The sequence below is a fragment of the Antrostomus carolinensis genome, unplaced genomic scaffold (genome assembly GCF_000700745.2).
Source record: "Antrostomus carolinensis isolate BGI_N321 unplaced genomic scaffold, ASM70074v2 scaffold9010, whole genome shotgun sequence".
Taxonomy (NCBI): Eukaryota; Metazoa; Chordata; class Aves; order Caprimulgiformes; family Caprimulgidae; genus Antrostomus; species Antrostomus carolinensis.
Window position 1 is genome coordinate 22,974 of NW_010289039.1, and position 16,206 is coordinate 39,179.

At 40.1% G+C, this 16,206-nt stretch overlaps 2 protein-coding genes across 2 annotated transcripts in view; one reads left to right on the forward strand and one right to left on the reverse strand.

Moving 5' to 3' along the window:
- The window catches only part of LOC104525535 (sodium-coupled monocarboxylate transporter 1), a 24,538-nt gene extending 22,928 nt beyond the window's left edge, over window positions 1-1,610 (forward strand). Inside the window, 2 exon segments of the mRNA XM_029085127.1 lie at window positions 1-23; window positions 1,479-1,610. The exon segment at window positions 1-23 is cut by the window's left edge and continues 41 nt beyond it. Coding sequence (XP_028940960.1) covers window positions 1-23; window positions 1,479-1,610 — 155 coding nt within the window.
- Window positions 1,611-7,411: 5,801 nt separating this feature from the next.
- The window catches only part of LOC104525542 (anoctamin-4), a gene marked incomplete at its 5' end in the record, with an annotated part of 28,637 nt that continues 19,842 nt past the window's right edge, over window positions 7,412-16,206 (reverse strand). The window contains 4 exons of the mRNA XM_010168726.1: window positions 7,412-7,603; window positions 10,426-10,531; window positions 13,040-13,159; window positions 15,893-16,040. Of these exons, the coding sequence (XP_010167028.1) occupies window positions 7,412-7,603; window positions 10,426-10,531; window positions 13,040-13,159; window positions 15,893-16,040 (566 nt within the window). The remainder of the gene's footprint in view (window positions 7,604-10,425; window positions 10,532-13,039; window positions 13,160-15,892; window positions 16,041-16,206) is intronic.

Consider the following 16,206-nt stretch of genomic DNA (forward strand, 5'->3'; position numbering starts at 1 on the left):
TCTCACAGTCTAAATCTGAGACAGTAAGTGTAATTATGCATCTCTGATTTAAATCAATCTTTCCTCCTGGGGACAAAAGCAAACAGTCCCTGGCTTATTTTTTCCCACCAGGATGAATAGCACCTGATGCTGCCTGATATGACTGTCTGCTTTAAAGCAGTAGCAGAGCACAAGGCGAGTAGGAGTAAAGCAGCTGGCATAGGCAGGGAAGCTATGTTTGGCCACAGCTTGACTTCAGCAAACAACAGAGCAGCAGCTGAGACAAGGGACAGTTGTTCTCCAGGTTTCTGCCAAAATACTCCCTCGCTAGTCTCTTGGAAGCTGGCCCAAGGCATGCTTTGGACTCAGCAAAGCTTCCTTTGCTTGTAAACATGTGTTCTCTGAAGTCTGGATTTTTTTGCAACTTTGGCTACTGTTTGAGAGAAAACATTTCTATTCAATGTATCTGTTTACTAGCTCCCTCCCTAACATATAAGAAAAGGGGAGACATTGTGTAATAACATCCTTTAGAAGGGAAAATGTAAAGGGGATTATTTATTTATTTAAAAAATAAACTATAGATCTCTTCAATTGGTATCATCAGGATGCTGAACGTTCAAGCTCAGTTTTGTTCAGTGCTTTTCAAGTCAAAACGTTTCTCCACCATGATGACAACTCCTTTCAGTATGATCTCATGTATTTCAGCTTCTGGATAGGAACACCAGGGAGAGAAAGGGCTTTTTACAGTACTATTGTAATGTTATTTACCCATGTCAGGACTGGAGACCAGCTATCCAGCTATTATCATTTACTGGTTTTAATCGGCCAACATCTGTTTTCACTATCCGGGAACTTAATCTCTCAAGTCTTGAAAAAAAAAACCAAACCCCACCCATATGGAAGCTAACCTCCACAGCCATGCTGCTTTCTGCCTGGAGTCAGAAACAAGTGTCAGCCAGGTTATACAGCTGTGAGCTGTGAGCTGTATAACCTGTGGCTGTTTTCACTAATAATGCAGAAAGTTGGTGAGAAAAACCTGAGCAACTTCCTACATACGAAGAGATTAATATCTCATTATGTTTAACACAGATGGGACATCAAAGCACTGGTGCATGTTAATCTGCTCTTTATGTCAAAGATGGGGCAAGGACCAAGGGTTGGGAGTCAGTAGCTCAGGGACCTGGTGGTGATAGATCGCTAGGCATGAAAACAGCAATTTGAACTTTGCACACCCAAAAATACTTTAGACACTTTGCAGGACAAGAATATTTTATGTGACAAGAACATTTTGCACAACTAGTAGAGTAAGAAACTTTCCATGCCCCTGTAGAAAAATACCAGCTACTGCAATGAATAACTATTTATGCTCTGGCAGCAACTGACACATTTTCCTGCGAGGCGACCTGTATGTCAGGCCTGGCTCTGCTTGCATGCAAGTCGAAGAGAGGAAGACTTGTTTTTTCCACTTTACAGCACAGCTTTCGTCTTTTGTTTTTTAGCCAGAGAAGGTGGAAGTGCTGAACTGGAAACCGTTTACCATGGCAGCTGAAGGAACTGACAACCCTGCTTTCAGCCACATTGAAATGGATGTTGCAAGCAATAAGAACAAAGTCAATGGCCTTCATATATGACATGGGGCCATGTCAGCCCATAAGGACAGTTTTGTTCATGTAAAGCACTGTTGATATTCCTGTGCCGGGTCAGTTACCAGCCCTGCTGGGGTTGTGGGCAGGTGTCTGCTGAGCTTCGTGGCATTGTCACCCTTGCACAACCTTGACATTAGTCAAGAAAGGAATCAGGTCTTTCTTGCACTTATTCTCTCTTTCACCCTGGATCTTGGTGACAGGGCTTAAGGCAATGTTTCTATGTGAAATATTTGCCTGATATTCTTGAGCCTCCTGGAAAATATCTGCTCTCAATCTCAGTTCACTCTCAGAGTAAATTTTTTATTTGGTAAAAGCACTGTTACCCCAGACATGGCTGTTTTTCTGGTTCTTTTTTTTTTTTTTTTTTTTTTTTTTCTTTTAAGGCATTGAAAGTATGAGGAGATGGGGACTGTGGGACCTTATCAGATTGCGAGAAACATTGGGTCTGGTTTTTTTTGTGTAGGAGATGTATTTAGTGCCATCTGGTTTCTTTCTAGAACTGATCTCGTGAGCATATTTATTTTGCTGTTTTTGTTGTATATTTTTGTTTTTATTAAGCCACTTGTTCCCTGGTTACCTGCATCTCCTCCTCTGTGCTCACTGCTGGAAGCTACAAGAGTGACTTTGGTGATGGGTAGAGGCAAGTGTCAGTAACATCCTCCCCTTCATGCCCCATCTCCCTCTTTGGCCCTGTCTTGCCCTTACAGAGCTGCTCCTCATGAAGGAAATGAGATATAGCAGAGCCACAGTAGTCTTCTACTTTATTCCCAGCGTGCTGGCCTACGACTGCTCTTGCACTGGGCTGGGCGCAGTGCAGCAGAGATGTTCATGCAAGAAGAGGGCTTTCCCTGCTGTGCTGGACAAGAGGGAGAGCTGCATCTGCAGTTGCCACTGCTGTTGTCTGTGCAACTGTGAGCTGAAACCTCGTGTAGCCCTTTGTGTTCATGCAGTCCCTGTTGTCCCTCTGGGGATTCATGTTCAAGGTTGGTCCAGAACAGGCAAGAGCACGTTGTGTGTTTTGGCAGGCAGTCAGAGTCCACTGCACAACCCCCTAGGATGGGGAAGGGATTGCAGAGGCTGTCATTCAGTGAAGCCTTCTCCAGGGCTGCAGGGCATGGGATGGCTTATCCTCTGGCTGGGCTGCCAAGAGAAGCTGAACAGACTGTATCCACTCCAGACTGTACCTGTGGTTTGGGCGGGTGAAAACCCCCATTGCTTACCATAGTTAAGAAAAAATGTAGCACCAGAGTTTTTTTCTCAGTGATTTGAATTCACATAGTTGTTTAAAACAGAGAAAACGCCTAAATGACTGACTTACCTTACTGCTTGAAGTCACTATTTGAGCACTGAGCAGTCATGTAACTCTCATTTTGGTATGAAGTGAAAGTTTGGGACCGGTGATATCTATTGGTCCACAATCACAACATCAAGATGTGTTTTCATGGGGGAGAATATCTTGCTGTAAGAGGTTTAGAGACAAACCTTCTTAAGCTTTGCAGCTGACCCTGGCAACTACCCCATTTCTTGCTAACTTACCTCCCATGATTGCTGCAGAACTATGAAGTGACTCTTTCTGCTTTACTTTTTTCTATATGCTTCTTGTTTTAATTGGCACCACTAATTAAAGCAATACATTTTGAATAATATTTTCTTTGGGGTTATATACTGTCCTTTGCTAGTTGGACTCTCAGCCAGGGCCTTGTTTGTGTAAAAGCAGCAAGATACTTCTTGGTGCTTCCATCACACTCCTGCACCCTGATCCTTCATCCCTCCCAGCTAAAAACTCACCCAACAAAGAAATGCAGGATGCTCAAAGCTGATTAATTCCACAGGAGTGGAAGCGCTCCACACTGTCCAAATTACATGCAACATCTGGCAGGGTCAAGACACAAAATAAGTAGGAACACTAAAAAAAGAACTAAAACCACAACAGGAACAATATTTGACTATGTGAATGCACAAAGGATCCACAAGTAGAAAGTACTGTTGGATTTTGGCCCTTTTTTGGTCTGCATTTAAATCTGCTTCCATCCGCCTGACTGGTCTGTTTGCCTTCTGAACAAATAAGGTAAACAGAAAATAACTCATGAATGCCAAACAGCAAATATTTCATATGCATAATTTATTTTAAAGTTTTTTGCATCACATTATACAAGCATTAAACATGGCTTTATGTTGATGATTTTTTTTTTTAAAGTGTGAAAACTTGACATTCTTCTCCATAGGATTTTTCTATTTACAAATAAACAATCTCTCTATTTACTTTATATATATATATATATATTATATATATGGAAAATAACAGAACTCCCCTCAGAAAGATTTAAAATAAAAAATAACTGATTTGTAAACAGTGTTTCTGTTGTAGTATTTGGTGACTTGAATTGAGACAATGTTCTACACCTAGGATTTTGCTTTTGTCAAAGTATCCAGGTTGTTCATTTACATTTTTAATTCTAAGATCTGTAAAACCAACATGGGACAGAATGCAAAAAAACATAGCAAACAGGCTGAAAAACAGTCCCGATATACAAGTTGTTTTCCTTGGTTTTAAAAACTGGCGTGTAACTGCTCATGGAGTACATGCTTGCCATCAAGAGTGGTCTATGGAGATCAATCCTATGCTGATTGCAAGATGATTTCACAGTAAATCCTTTGATATGTGCTGTCCTGCTTGCTACGTAAAATGTCTGTGGCATGCACTGAGGTTGCATTTTTTCTCATTCCCTTGAAGGTAGTGCTCTTGTGGAGCTGGAGTAAGCAAACGACACATAGGATGGTCACCTGGAGGTTTAAACAAAACTCATCATCAGATCATAAAGAAGGGAATGGCATAAATTTGCTGTCTAGAGACCACTAAAATTCCATTTATTATTAGCCTATTATTTGTCTTATATTTTCCTAATTAATACAATAAATAAAAAGGGGTCATCTTTCCAGAGTGTTCTGCTATATAGCCCTGAAGGACACAAGGGAAATCTATTCACACCAGCAGCACAGAAACCTTGGTGGGTTGACTGGTCAACATTAAGCGACAGAAGTGTACTCAGCACAAGCTTGGTAAGCAGCCAACTCGTGTTCTCATTTAGAGCAGAACAGGACACAACTTCTAGCAATGTCTTGTCATGAAAATTCATCATAATGTAACTATGTTGAAAACTAGTCTCAAAAGCAATTATTATCTATTGTATTTCTGCTGCGCTTTATTTGTTTTGGCACGTTACGTTGCAGCGGCTCCTCTGGAGTTGAAGTCAGTTTATATTCTACGAGGTTTCAGCTCTGTTCTGGGAAGTTACTGAGCTCTACATTGAGCGAGCTAGATCTTACTGCAGGAGTTTGCGAAGGTTCACACTTACATGGGTGACACTGATTTTATGCATGACTCACATCTCACTTTACTACTTAGCAAACCATTTCTAAGATCTTGTCATCTGTTGTTTTAGATGTTAAACAGAGGCTGTACAAACTAATCCAACTGCTCATGTGAATTTGGTCTGAATGTGATTTTGCACGGCGATCCTGCCCGAGAGTCTCCAAGTGCAGTACACACCTGTAGGTGGTGGATGGTAAATATGAACCTATCTGGCATGTGTGTATCAGAGAACAACATTGCCTAATCCCCACCCACTGTTTACAGAGACAGAAATACCCCATTTCTCCACTGCCCATGTGGGTTGTGTCCACAGCTTTTGTAAGCTGAAGGAAAGATGAACAAATTCACCTCCTCATTAAGCAGGAATACACTCCTCAACCTTTAGTCGTATTCCCCACTCATTTTGTCAGTGAGTCAACAGAGAACAGATTAATCTTGAAATTCCTTCACTGCTTATGTTGCCTTATGGGACCTTCAGGCCTGGGCCAGGAGCACCTGAGAAATGGGAGCTGCTCTGCCATTTACCTTTTCATGTAGGATAACTGGTCACTGGTGTAGGAGGTTCCTTGCTGCAAGGAAGCAAAGTGTAGGCAGGCAGTGGCTACAGAGATGAGGGTGCATACATTTTCTTACATCCCCTCCTTCCCCGAGCCATATTACCCTTCATCAAAACCTTTCCCCCGGCCCCTTCCCACCCCGCCCCCTGGAAATAGCACAGTTCTCCCTTGCAGTGGAAAAAAGTTAATAGATTTAATTTGGCAATATGTGGTCTTGGTGCGAGTGATCCTGATGTTTGATGGAGCCTGAGACATCTGTCCATAAGGTCTTGCAGTGTGTGGTCTGTCCAGAGAGGCAAATTCTAGCCCTTCTGTTGAATGGTCTCTGGAATAACTTGTAGAAACAACTTTCTGAATTTTCCTCCCTATTAAGTATCTTCAAACTAACAAGGTCACAATGCCTTAAGATTTCTGAGAAAACTAATTTTTACGGAGCTCCAGTTATTTGGAAAAGGTCCAGGTGAACTGATCGACTCCAGTATTTTGTGTCTAGCTGTTTCACTAGAACATAGGCTTGCCTCCACTTGGCTTCTTGCAGTCTTGGCTTTTGAACTTCATGTTGTGGCTAATTATGCCACTCCATGTTCTACAAGAATTGCAGTGTTAGCACTTTCAGGCAAAAGGTGGTAGAGCTTTCACAACACTCAGAATTTTGATTCCTATTGCTCCATCCATCAGTTCTGCAGTTTTGAGACTTACAACTCCACTATTTTGGGTTAAAGATCTGGGAATTTTTAAGTTTCTTAATGCTAAAGAATTTGCAAAAGGATGTAGACAGTGGCCCACTTTAGCCAAATTTAATTCTGCAGCCTGTGTAGAATAGCTCTGCTTGAAGGATTTCAAGCTATTTCATACTACAGTCTTCTTGTTTTATTTTCCCTCTCCACTCCTCCATTGCTAATGGAAGGATGAATAAAGAAAATGTTACAGGAGTAGAGATTCTGGATGCCTGAGTTCTTTTGCTCTGCGGACCTTGTTCATCTGGTTGGTTTTTTTGTTTTGTTTTGTTTTTTACTTATGCAGATAGGTCTTTAAGACACAGTCTGTCTTCTGTTATGTGTATCATACACCCTAATTCCTGATGAGGCCTCAATGTGATCTTGCAATACAAATACACAGGCAATTCTGGGCAACATGCTCTAGTCTGATTTTTTTCCTTCAGAAACCAGACAGTCCTATAGCTGAAAAGGCACTGTTCAAATCTTTAAAACATATTACCAACTTTTCACACTATCATTTCCCAATAAACGGCCCTACAATTAGATACCTCTGTCCACATTTAGATGCTTGTCTATCTGTCAGTACTTCTGCGTACCTAAATTTTTCAGAATTGTTAGACCAGTTGATTAGACTCATGATCAAGCATCTCCTCCTAAAAATTACTCCAATATTGTTGTAGTTACGGAAATGGTCCACATATGTGACCTTAACTCACGGTAAATGCAATCTAACAGCTTAGTCCACTGTGGAAGAGGGCAACGTTGACATGCATATGCTGTGGATGGTGGCCACACACAAGGACAAGTAGTGCCATGGTGCTAATGTGCAGTCACTGCTTATGAAGTAGCAACTTGGTCATGAGAAAGAGCCATAAGAAGCTTCCTGCAAAAAGTGCAGAGACTTAATATTGGTCTGATCTGCTCATGCTGACATTAGCTCTGGAGAACACTAAGCCTTGCAAGACCTCTAATTTCAAAAGGCTTATGACAATGTGCACCATATTAAACATGGGTGCACATGTGCTAAGTGCACACAACACTGACTGTTCCTTTCATTACACTCTCCACTGTAGAAAAACAGGACATTTTTATAAACAGAATTCCTATCTTCTCCCAAGCAGTTTCTTCCTCACCCCATCATGGCCACTCATTGTGATAAGACTTTCTATTCTTCTTCCTTTCTTTCCGCTCTTTCTGCAGACGTTCTAGTTCAGCTTCATACATCATTTCCTGGATCAGGTACTTTTCTCTCCTCATCCGATCTCTCAGATCTTTTGGGAGATCTGGGATTAAGTAGGAAATCAGGTGCTTTATGCAAAAGACAAGGTGCTGTGAAAACAAAAGATGGATGAAAAATGAAAATCTTAAGAAGAAAACAAGTATTTTCCATATCTTCTGAAAACCATCTCTTTCCAGTTCACAAAAATATGCTCTGTTAGAACTAAATCTACCACTAAATTTGAAGAGACCAAACCATGAAGAATTTTCCCCACAAAAACTCCAGCCAAAGTGAGTGGGGCATGGATCTCAGCAAAGGTTAAGAGCAGCTGGGTTCAAATAAGGCTTCAAAAGTGTTGTATGACCTGTGTGTTCAAACCCCTGAGGCCATGCTTTGCTGTAAGGTTGTAAGGCAGGGCCTGGTATTAGTGGATTGCTCTGCAGGAGGAGGAGGATCATATGATATAATACTTTCCTGTTAGCAGGAAACCCTTGCATCAGTACTGGAAACAATGAATTACCTGTACAAAAAACCCCATTATTTCCTATACACTGTCTCTCATCCAAAGCCATATTGCCATTTACTAAAAAACACAATTAAATACAAGGTAACATCCTTTGTCTCTCATGTTTTAGGCATGCCATAGCAAAGCTTGGGTGTTGTGGGGGAGGATTGTGTGAATGTCCTTTGCTTGATCAAAGATCTCCTTGGAGATTTACTCACTCCACTTGAAAGGAGGAGCAGAGAAACAGAAAAATCCTCCGTCTCAGAAAGGACACTCATTCTAGACTGAAGAAATAAAGATATTCCTTCTCCAATCAGAAGCCTTCCTTTAAAAGCCACTGGAAAGAAAATGTAACATGTTTTCCCATATATTCTTCCCTCATGAGAAATAAACCTGCAATATTTTAATTGCTGTTTTTTTGCCAAACCTAAAAAAAAAAAAACAAAACAACAAAAAAACCCCCTGCTTCTGTCAGTTTAGCCCGGACAAATAATTCCTTTTGCAGTGATAGGAAATAGTTTTGATTATTTTTAAGGGAGGTCAAGATAGCCAAAATAACCACACCCACAGTGGCACCCACAGTGCCAAAAAGGTGTCTGAACTTAGGTAGTTACTTAATTTATGAAAAAACCTGCCTTGAATCACTTATCTATTAGTGCGATCTTGTATTGTAATTGCTGTAACAATCACAATACACCCATTAGTGTTTTCCACAGAGGAAGACAGTCATGGTTTCTGCTGCAATTATCTTTTTGATTTCATATATATAGCTTGCAGTGCCAATGAACAGTGGCTCCTGTTGAGGGAGACAGCTATGAGCCAGCCTATGGTTTTGTTTCGGGCAAAGCAAAGTCAATTGTCTTGTGCAAGTATTGGGCAAACACAAAAAGCTGTTCTACAGCAGGTCACAAATTTGGCCAGGCACTGAGACTTGAGCAGGGCTGATTTTTCTTGCCTCAGTTATCTTTGCCCTAATGATGCACTGCCTTTACACCAAATGTGTATCAAGAAGCCAGGCTCTCTTCAATCTTAAAACTGCTTAGGCTGACCTGCCAATGCTGTTCTTGTAGTCCTTTTTGAAGACACATACCAGGTTCTCAGTACCAACAGCTCAAGAAACAAGGAAGAGATCAAGCCCAGCAGGCCTCTATCAAATCCTTCCTTCCTTCCTTCCTTCCTCCCTTTCCTTTAATGTTTCCCTGAGTGTGGCAGAGTTGATGGAAAAGCCAATCTCCTTAGGACCAACTTCTAATGAGTGAGCCCAGTATCGAGGAAGGAGAGAGCCCAGCCTGCAGTGCCATATTCCCCATTCTTCTGGGAAGGACTGAAAATGACAATCACAGTAATTCACTGCAGACCTTGGGCTTCTGCTGAGCCATCAAGACATCCCTGTGCAAGAAACAACCTAGAAAAGGTTTTCCCTTCACCTTTTGTCTAATTCAAATGCTTCTGTTCTGTGATCGAAAGAAGTGCTTAGAAAGCTGAGTTCAGGATGAACTTACACAGTACTGTGAGTCAGAAATGCAGTATTTGCAATAATTTATGGTGACTACAGCTTCCATATCTGTGTTGGATGCCTTGTTGCTATGATTTCAGAGCAGAGGATTGAGTAAAGAGTTTTAAAAATTGTTTGTTTGTCCCTGTTTGGCTTCTTCACAGTGTAAAAGGCATTTCAAACTGCTTGTGCTGGAATGATGCTGAATGCCTGGTTTCTGGCAGGAATATTCAGGCACCTGAAATTCAGGCCTTAAGAGCTGCATTTTGTTTTATAAATGATCTCATCCTATTTATCTGCCCTCCTGTCTCTCTTTTTCAAAATCAGCACGGGAATACCAGTCATGTGGAGCTGGCATTATCTTCTCTGATTTGTCTTTAAGATTTTTGAGATGCTGACAGGAAGTACTAATATTATGAACATTGACAAAGGTATTGAATCCTTTTCATCGTCATCATCTTTGTAATGCTAATAATTCTGGGGAAATAATTGGTATTTAAAAATAGAGAAAAAAGCTAGATATGTAAATACTGTAACTTAAACTATCTTCATTTTTCAGTTGTTCAGATTTCATCTTTTCTTCTCATGTTCCTTCACCCCTTCCTCACACGCTAATCAGCATGTGGCTTCCCAGCCTAGCCAGGTTATAAATGCAAGACCTCAGGAAGGAAATAAAAGCAAGCTTCATTTGTTTCCACTCTTTGCAAGTCACTATTATAGTTTTCAAAGTGCTGCATTCCCCTTTTTGTTAGAACCTAAATACCTGTGACTGTTCAGAAAACAGATTTGAGTATACAAAGTGCAATATAAATAGCAGAAACTAGCACAAAAAGCTCAACAGCTGCCACCATAGATCAACCCAATGAAAAAGTTTTGAAGGGGAATTTGTTTCATTTTGTTGTTTCTGTTTTGCCACCTGAATGGTCACTGACCTCAAATACAATAATGAAAGCCAACCGCGCTGCTAAGACATGCCAGAACTGCAGTGTGTAACCATAGGGCACTGGGGAGTGAGGAGAGTCTCGGTAGTCCCTGTACCTGAAAGACAAGAAGAGTACAATAGTTGTCAAGCTCCTGCCCTGCTTCCTGGGAGGAAGGCAAAACCAAAACCCAAACGCGTTCTCTGCGCCAAAATGATCTCAGTTTAGACTGTACAAGTTACCATAACATGGCTTGCTTCTTAGGCTGGGTCTACAGTAGTGTTTTATTTCAGATCAGGTGCATGCTTTTGAAGCAAGTGTTCTCATCACCTCCATTTGCCATGCTTTGGTTCACCCAACTGGGTTTACTTTCAGATGAAACAGAATGGTAAAATGCACTCCAGGAGTGCACTTCATGCTTCAGCTGCTAATGGAAATTTGGTACAAAGGACCAGGCCAGTGCCTGCATGAAGCAAAGCTGCTGAATCAAACAGAGTACTCAGTTGGGTACTCAGCACCAGCAGTTTGACCCTATAGCATCTCCCTTGGCAGTGTATGTGCCTTGCAGGCACCTCCTCAGAACATAGAGCATAACTATAGGTATCTGTTAAAAAAGCTGGATCCAGGAAGACTCCAAAATTACATTAACAAATCATGAATCTCTTTAAGTCACACATTCTGGAGTCCATTTCTACTAGCAGTATGTTAATTTTAAAATACTATTGCAGAAACTTAATTTACAAGTAGTGTAAAAATGAAATTAAATGAAATAAACTGTCTTGACATCTTACTCAGCAATAAACCCCTCTTAAATTGCAGTATCTCTAGTGCAAGTTCTTAAAAGTGAGATAATCTTCCCTTCTGCAAGCAGCATGCTGACTTCATAATTTAGCATGTTTTACAATATCCTAAGCACCCTGAAGACAGAAATCCCTGGACCAAGTCCCAAGTCAGCAGAATATGTCTTCTTTTTGCACTTGCTAAGTACCAAGCACTACGCATGAAGAAATGCGGAAACCTTTTATAAACAATGAGAATAGCATGGCACCATCTGGATTCCAGACAAGCAGAAGTTAACTAAATGGGACCACTGATTTTTTGTTCAGACAGACTGCATTCCTGGAAAAATGCCTACATGATTGCACAGTAGAACATCATAGTATTTTCTTACCTCACTATCAATATCTGGCTTGAAGTGCAGTTAAGATGACTGATGTTTTAGCAGAATTCAAGTGGGTTATGTAGCTGATAAATTCAGCTAAAGAAAGTAAGATGTTCATTTTCTTTCAAGGGTAGATATACATAACAATTCAATGTCTCCCAAAAGAACAGATTTATCTTCTGGAGATTTATGGCACCCATGTTTATACTGTTTTCTTTATGGGACATTGTGGGAAAAACTTTTTTTATTACTGGGATTTCTACCATCAGTTTTAAGCAGCAGCAACCTCATGCTTGAAGTTAAGGAAGAAATTAATTAAAGAGGGGGAAGAAAATGTTCAGAATTACAAAACGTTATTAAACAGTTCTATGGTAAACAATGTGGAATGGAGTATTCTCAAAGTGATTCTGCTCCACAGCAAATGTTATTTATGGATTCATTATTGGGATGTTCTTTTTGCAAAATAAGTTTCAAGTCTTAAATATCAGTTAGTTAAATGAAAACATTAATGCCATCCCTTTACTTCATTATGCTATAACACTGAAATTTCTTATTAATAGAAATACCACAATATCACAAAATATCACTGATTTTTGCTGTATCACTGAGTATCTTTTGTTTTTTAGGTGCTCATGAAAGGACAGTTTAATTCTGCACTGTGAAAAATACTGGGACTAAGTGTATCTGCAGATACCAGGACTCATGCTCGTAAACCAATGTTGCAATTAAAAAATAGTAGCTGTATTTGTTGTTTGCTATTTTTGATTGGGACCCCATTTTAGACCTTTATGCAGATCCTTGATTCTTTGGACCATTAAAATCAATCAGGTGCCAATCTCTCATTACAGACTAGTCTCAAACTGCTACTTCTCCAATCTGTTGGCTGAGGACAAAGACATACAGATAATTAACTGCTCGTTTTATTTTTGTTCAAACCACAAGTATACGATTATTACTAATAATTACACCTGTAAGCAGTGACATAAACATACTAACTGGATTAGTGCTGGATTTGAAGTTTCGTAAAGGTATCTTAGGAGAGACCTTGTTTATGCTTGGCAAACCTGTGAAATAACTCAGTGTGGTCACTTCTGTGCAACCTTGACTTTGTGTGCTATGATATAATCTGATTACAGTTTCATCTCACTGGTGCCTAAGTAATTAGTCACCTATTATTGGCCCTTTTTGATACCATATTTAGCCATGATCCTTGTGTCCGATTCAAGCCATGACACCATAGAAATCCTGCATTAGGAAGACCTGCCAGATACCCACTTTTCGGCTTCTCCTGTATCTAAGGAAGGAATCACGCAGGTAACAGCCAAGCATGTCCCTGAATAGCACAGTTAATTCTTTCCATTACTGTTTTTTAAGTTCTGAAAATTAGTTCCAACTCCAATGTTATCATGATGCTTCTCCCTTGCAGTCTCTTAAAGGAGAGAAGTATTTGGGTCAGATACTTACCTGCAATATTTTAATGGTGAACCAGAGAATTCACTTCCATTTGACGTTGGCTCTGAACGGTTTTCAAAGTCAGACACCAGAAATACTGATAAACTGGCATTAACATAGCCAACCATACACCTAGAGGGGAAAAATTCCTGTAGTCAGGACACAGCAAGGTTTTTTCATTATCTGTTTTACCCAGGAAGATGTTCTCTGGATTTAATGAAATCCACAGTACAACTGTGATGCTTATTAATTTTTGAAAGGGATGTTGAGGCAATATAAAATAAATGCTCAAGTAGGTCAGATGGACAATAAAATTGAAGCACTGGTAGATTTCTATGGGAGAAGAAATGGCGAAGACTGAGACTGGTTACTTTTGAAAAGAAAAGTCACCTAAAAGGCGACACGGTAGAGGTGCAGAAAATAATGAGCAGCACTAGGAAAATAATCAGAATACTGGGAACACTGTTACCCTCGTGGTACTAGTACAAAGGGACATTAAATCAGATGGAAAGGCAATACACTTAAATCAGATTTTTACAAAATGTCCAGTTAATCAGAGGAACTCATTACTAAAAGATCCCAGGGTAGCTGAGCACTGGGAGGGTCAGGCAGTTTGGAGAACACTGGGGATGAGAATGAACATTGTCTGACAAAGGGCTGTGGGAGCCAGTAGGAGGCTCGGTTTTGGTGTTAATAAAGCTGAGGAGAGAAATGGTAAGTGTATGGTGCTGCTCACTGCCCAAGTATAAGTAAGCCTAGGCACATTGCTCAGCTTGGTGCGGAATTTTTTTTTTTTTGAAATGATGGATTTTACAGTCTTCGAGAAATTACATTTAAACACCATCTGGCTTTGTCTCAAAATCTCCATACTGATTGGATTTGGAACTTAATTTATAGAATCATAGAACCATAGAATGGTTTGGGTTGGAAGGGACGTTAAAGATCATCTAGTTCCAATCCCCCTGCCATCAGCAGGGACACCTTCCACTAGACCAGGTTGCTCAAAGCCTCATCCAGCCTGGCCTTAAACACTTCCAGGGAGGGAGCACCCACAACTTCCTTGGGCAACCTGTTCCAGTGTCTGACCACCCTCACAATGAAGAACTTCTTCCTAATATCTAATCTAAACCTCCCCTCTTTCAGCTTAAACCCATTTCGCCTTGTTTTGCCATTAACTGCCCTTATGAAAAGTCCTTCCCCAGCTTTGTTATAGGTCCTTTTCAGGTATTGTAAGGCTGCTATAAGATCTCCCTGTAATTCAATTGCAATACTTTTCTAGTATCACTGGGTGTCATATGGATTTAATACTTACAGATTTTTTTTCAAAGAAAAAAGTACCACTCATTTAAGTTATTCAATAGCAGATGTTCTTGACTCCTTAATTTGAGAAAAAAATCAATATTCCTGTGGATTTTTGAATAGGTTCCTGCATTTTTAACAGTACTTATTAATAACAATAACCAGAGTGTTGACATATATAGTTTTTATCCAAGTTGGCTTCTTCAAAGGATTACTATCTGATGGTTTAATCTAGAAATTCACTCAGAAAAGCAGCAGAAGTGTGAAAACACTATACAAGAGGTTTGTGAAAAGATGATAAGAGCTTCCTCTGTGAGCCAAGCTACTTCCCATATAGTGAGTCATATCTGAGTCTTCATAAAAACAAAATTTCTAGAGCTGTTGTTTCTTCATACATGATGGTCCTGAGAAAATCAGTAGCAAGGAAAGTTGCTGACAGTGCCTCAGTGTCCTATGGATCTTCATAATGGCATAAGCAGAGGCACATACTTACGAATGACTGGCACTAGACCAAACACTTTACCTGTGAAGGGACTTTAACTTTTCATGAAAATAAATGGAACATATCCCCTGGCACCAACTAAAATGCCAAACTCCTTGCAGGACAGCAAGTTAGGAGCACTACTAATCAGGAGCTGCCACAGCAGCTGCCCTTCTTCTGTCAGTATGATTAAACAGTATTGACAACCAAAAGACAGTAAAAAAAGCAGCAACAGAAGATCTTGCTTTCTGTGGCAGGGAATAAAAATCAATCTGCCATATGTCTAATAGCAGAATGGGAGCTCTCTGTCACTGGGTTTCTTTGAACAGTAGGGTCCTTGCTAATGGAGCTGCTAGGAGATTATTTGAAAACTGTATATTTGTATCCACCTGGATTCAATTACCTTCCCTGAGTGCAACAGCCTAGATTTTAAAAGTTGCCATGTAGCAGGTATACTCATACTTGCTGATAGTATGTACATGCTAATATAATCTCAGTGTTTAGCAACACTGAAATAAAATCCATTTAGGCAGAATGGATTCAGTTCACGAATGTCTCCTGAAAGATTTACCTAAGGACTCTAGTTTTAGAAGAAAAACAATTTACTTTGCTCTGTAAGTATACCTTGATTTATTAGTTAGGAATTGCTTCCTCTTGCTAGATACTACTTTTTTTTGAGCAATACATGCTGAATAATATATAAGGAAAAAAAGGCCTAGTGAATAAGCTTAAAACGCTCATTAAAGCCATAACTGATAAATATCAGCATTGCTTCAGAATGAAAAGAGGGTTATATCCAAGTACACCAGCTGGGAAGTGCAGCTTGTGCAGCATACTCTTACACACACCAAATCTCTGTAACAGCTCTGCCATGTTTTTCTTGAATTAATGTCACAAATTATAGTTACTCAGCAACCCATTCTGTGAATATGCAAAGCATCAGTATCTGTGGCTGGTATCTGTTACCTAAGCACAAACAGTAAATTTGGGTTAGTGGAACTGAAACATACACAGACAGTACTGCTGTATCTATTCAAGCAGTAAGTGATTTTCAAATGCATCTGTTTTCCCAAAGAAAAGCTTACCTTTGTCCAGCTTCTCCTTGGCCAGCACAAGGTCCATATTTGTAAGCATAAACAAGGCGAGGGATGAAATCTGATGTCACAGCTATAACAAATGCATTTGTGATAACAGAAAGAATTCCAATGCCTTCTAGGATCCCGTACCAGATTCCTGTTCAACAAGTAGAGTATGTTAGCTCCAGGAAAAGCAAGAACCAAAGTGCCTGAGATACTGCATACTCTGAAGCAGTTGTCCCACCACTCAAGGTCTTTTTATGTAGTTTCTATCTGAGAGTCACTAAGTAAAAATATTTTTTCTTATTGAACAGCAGGACCTC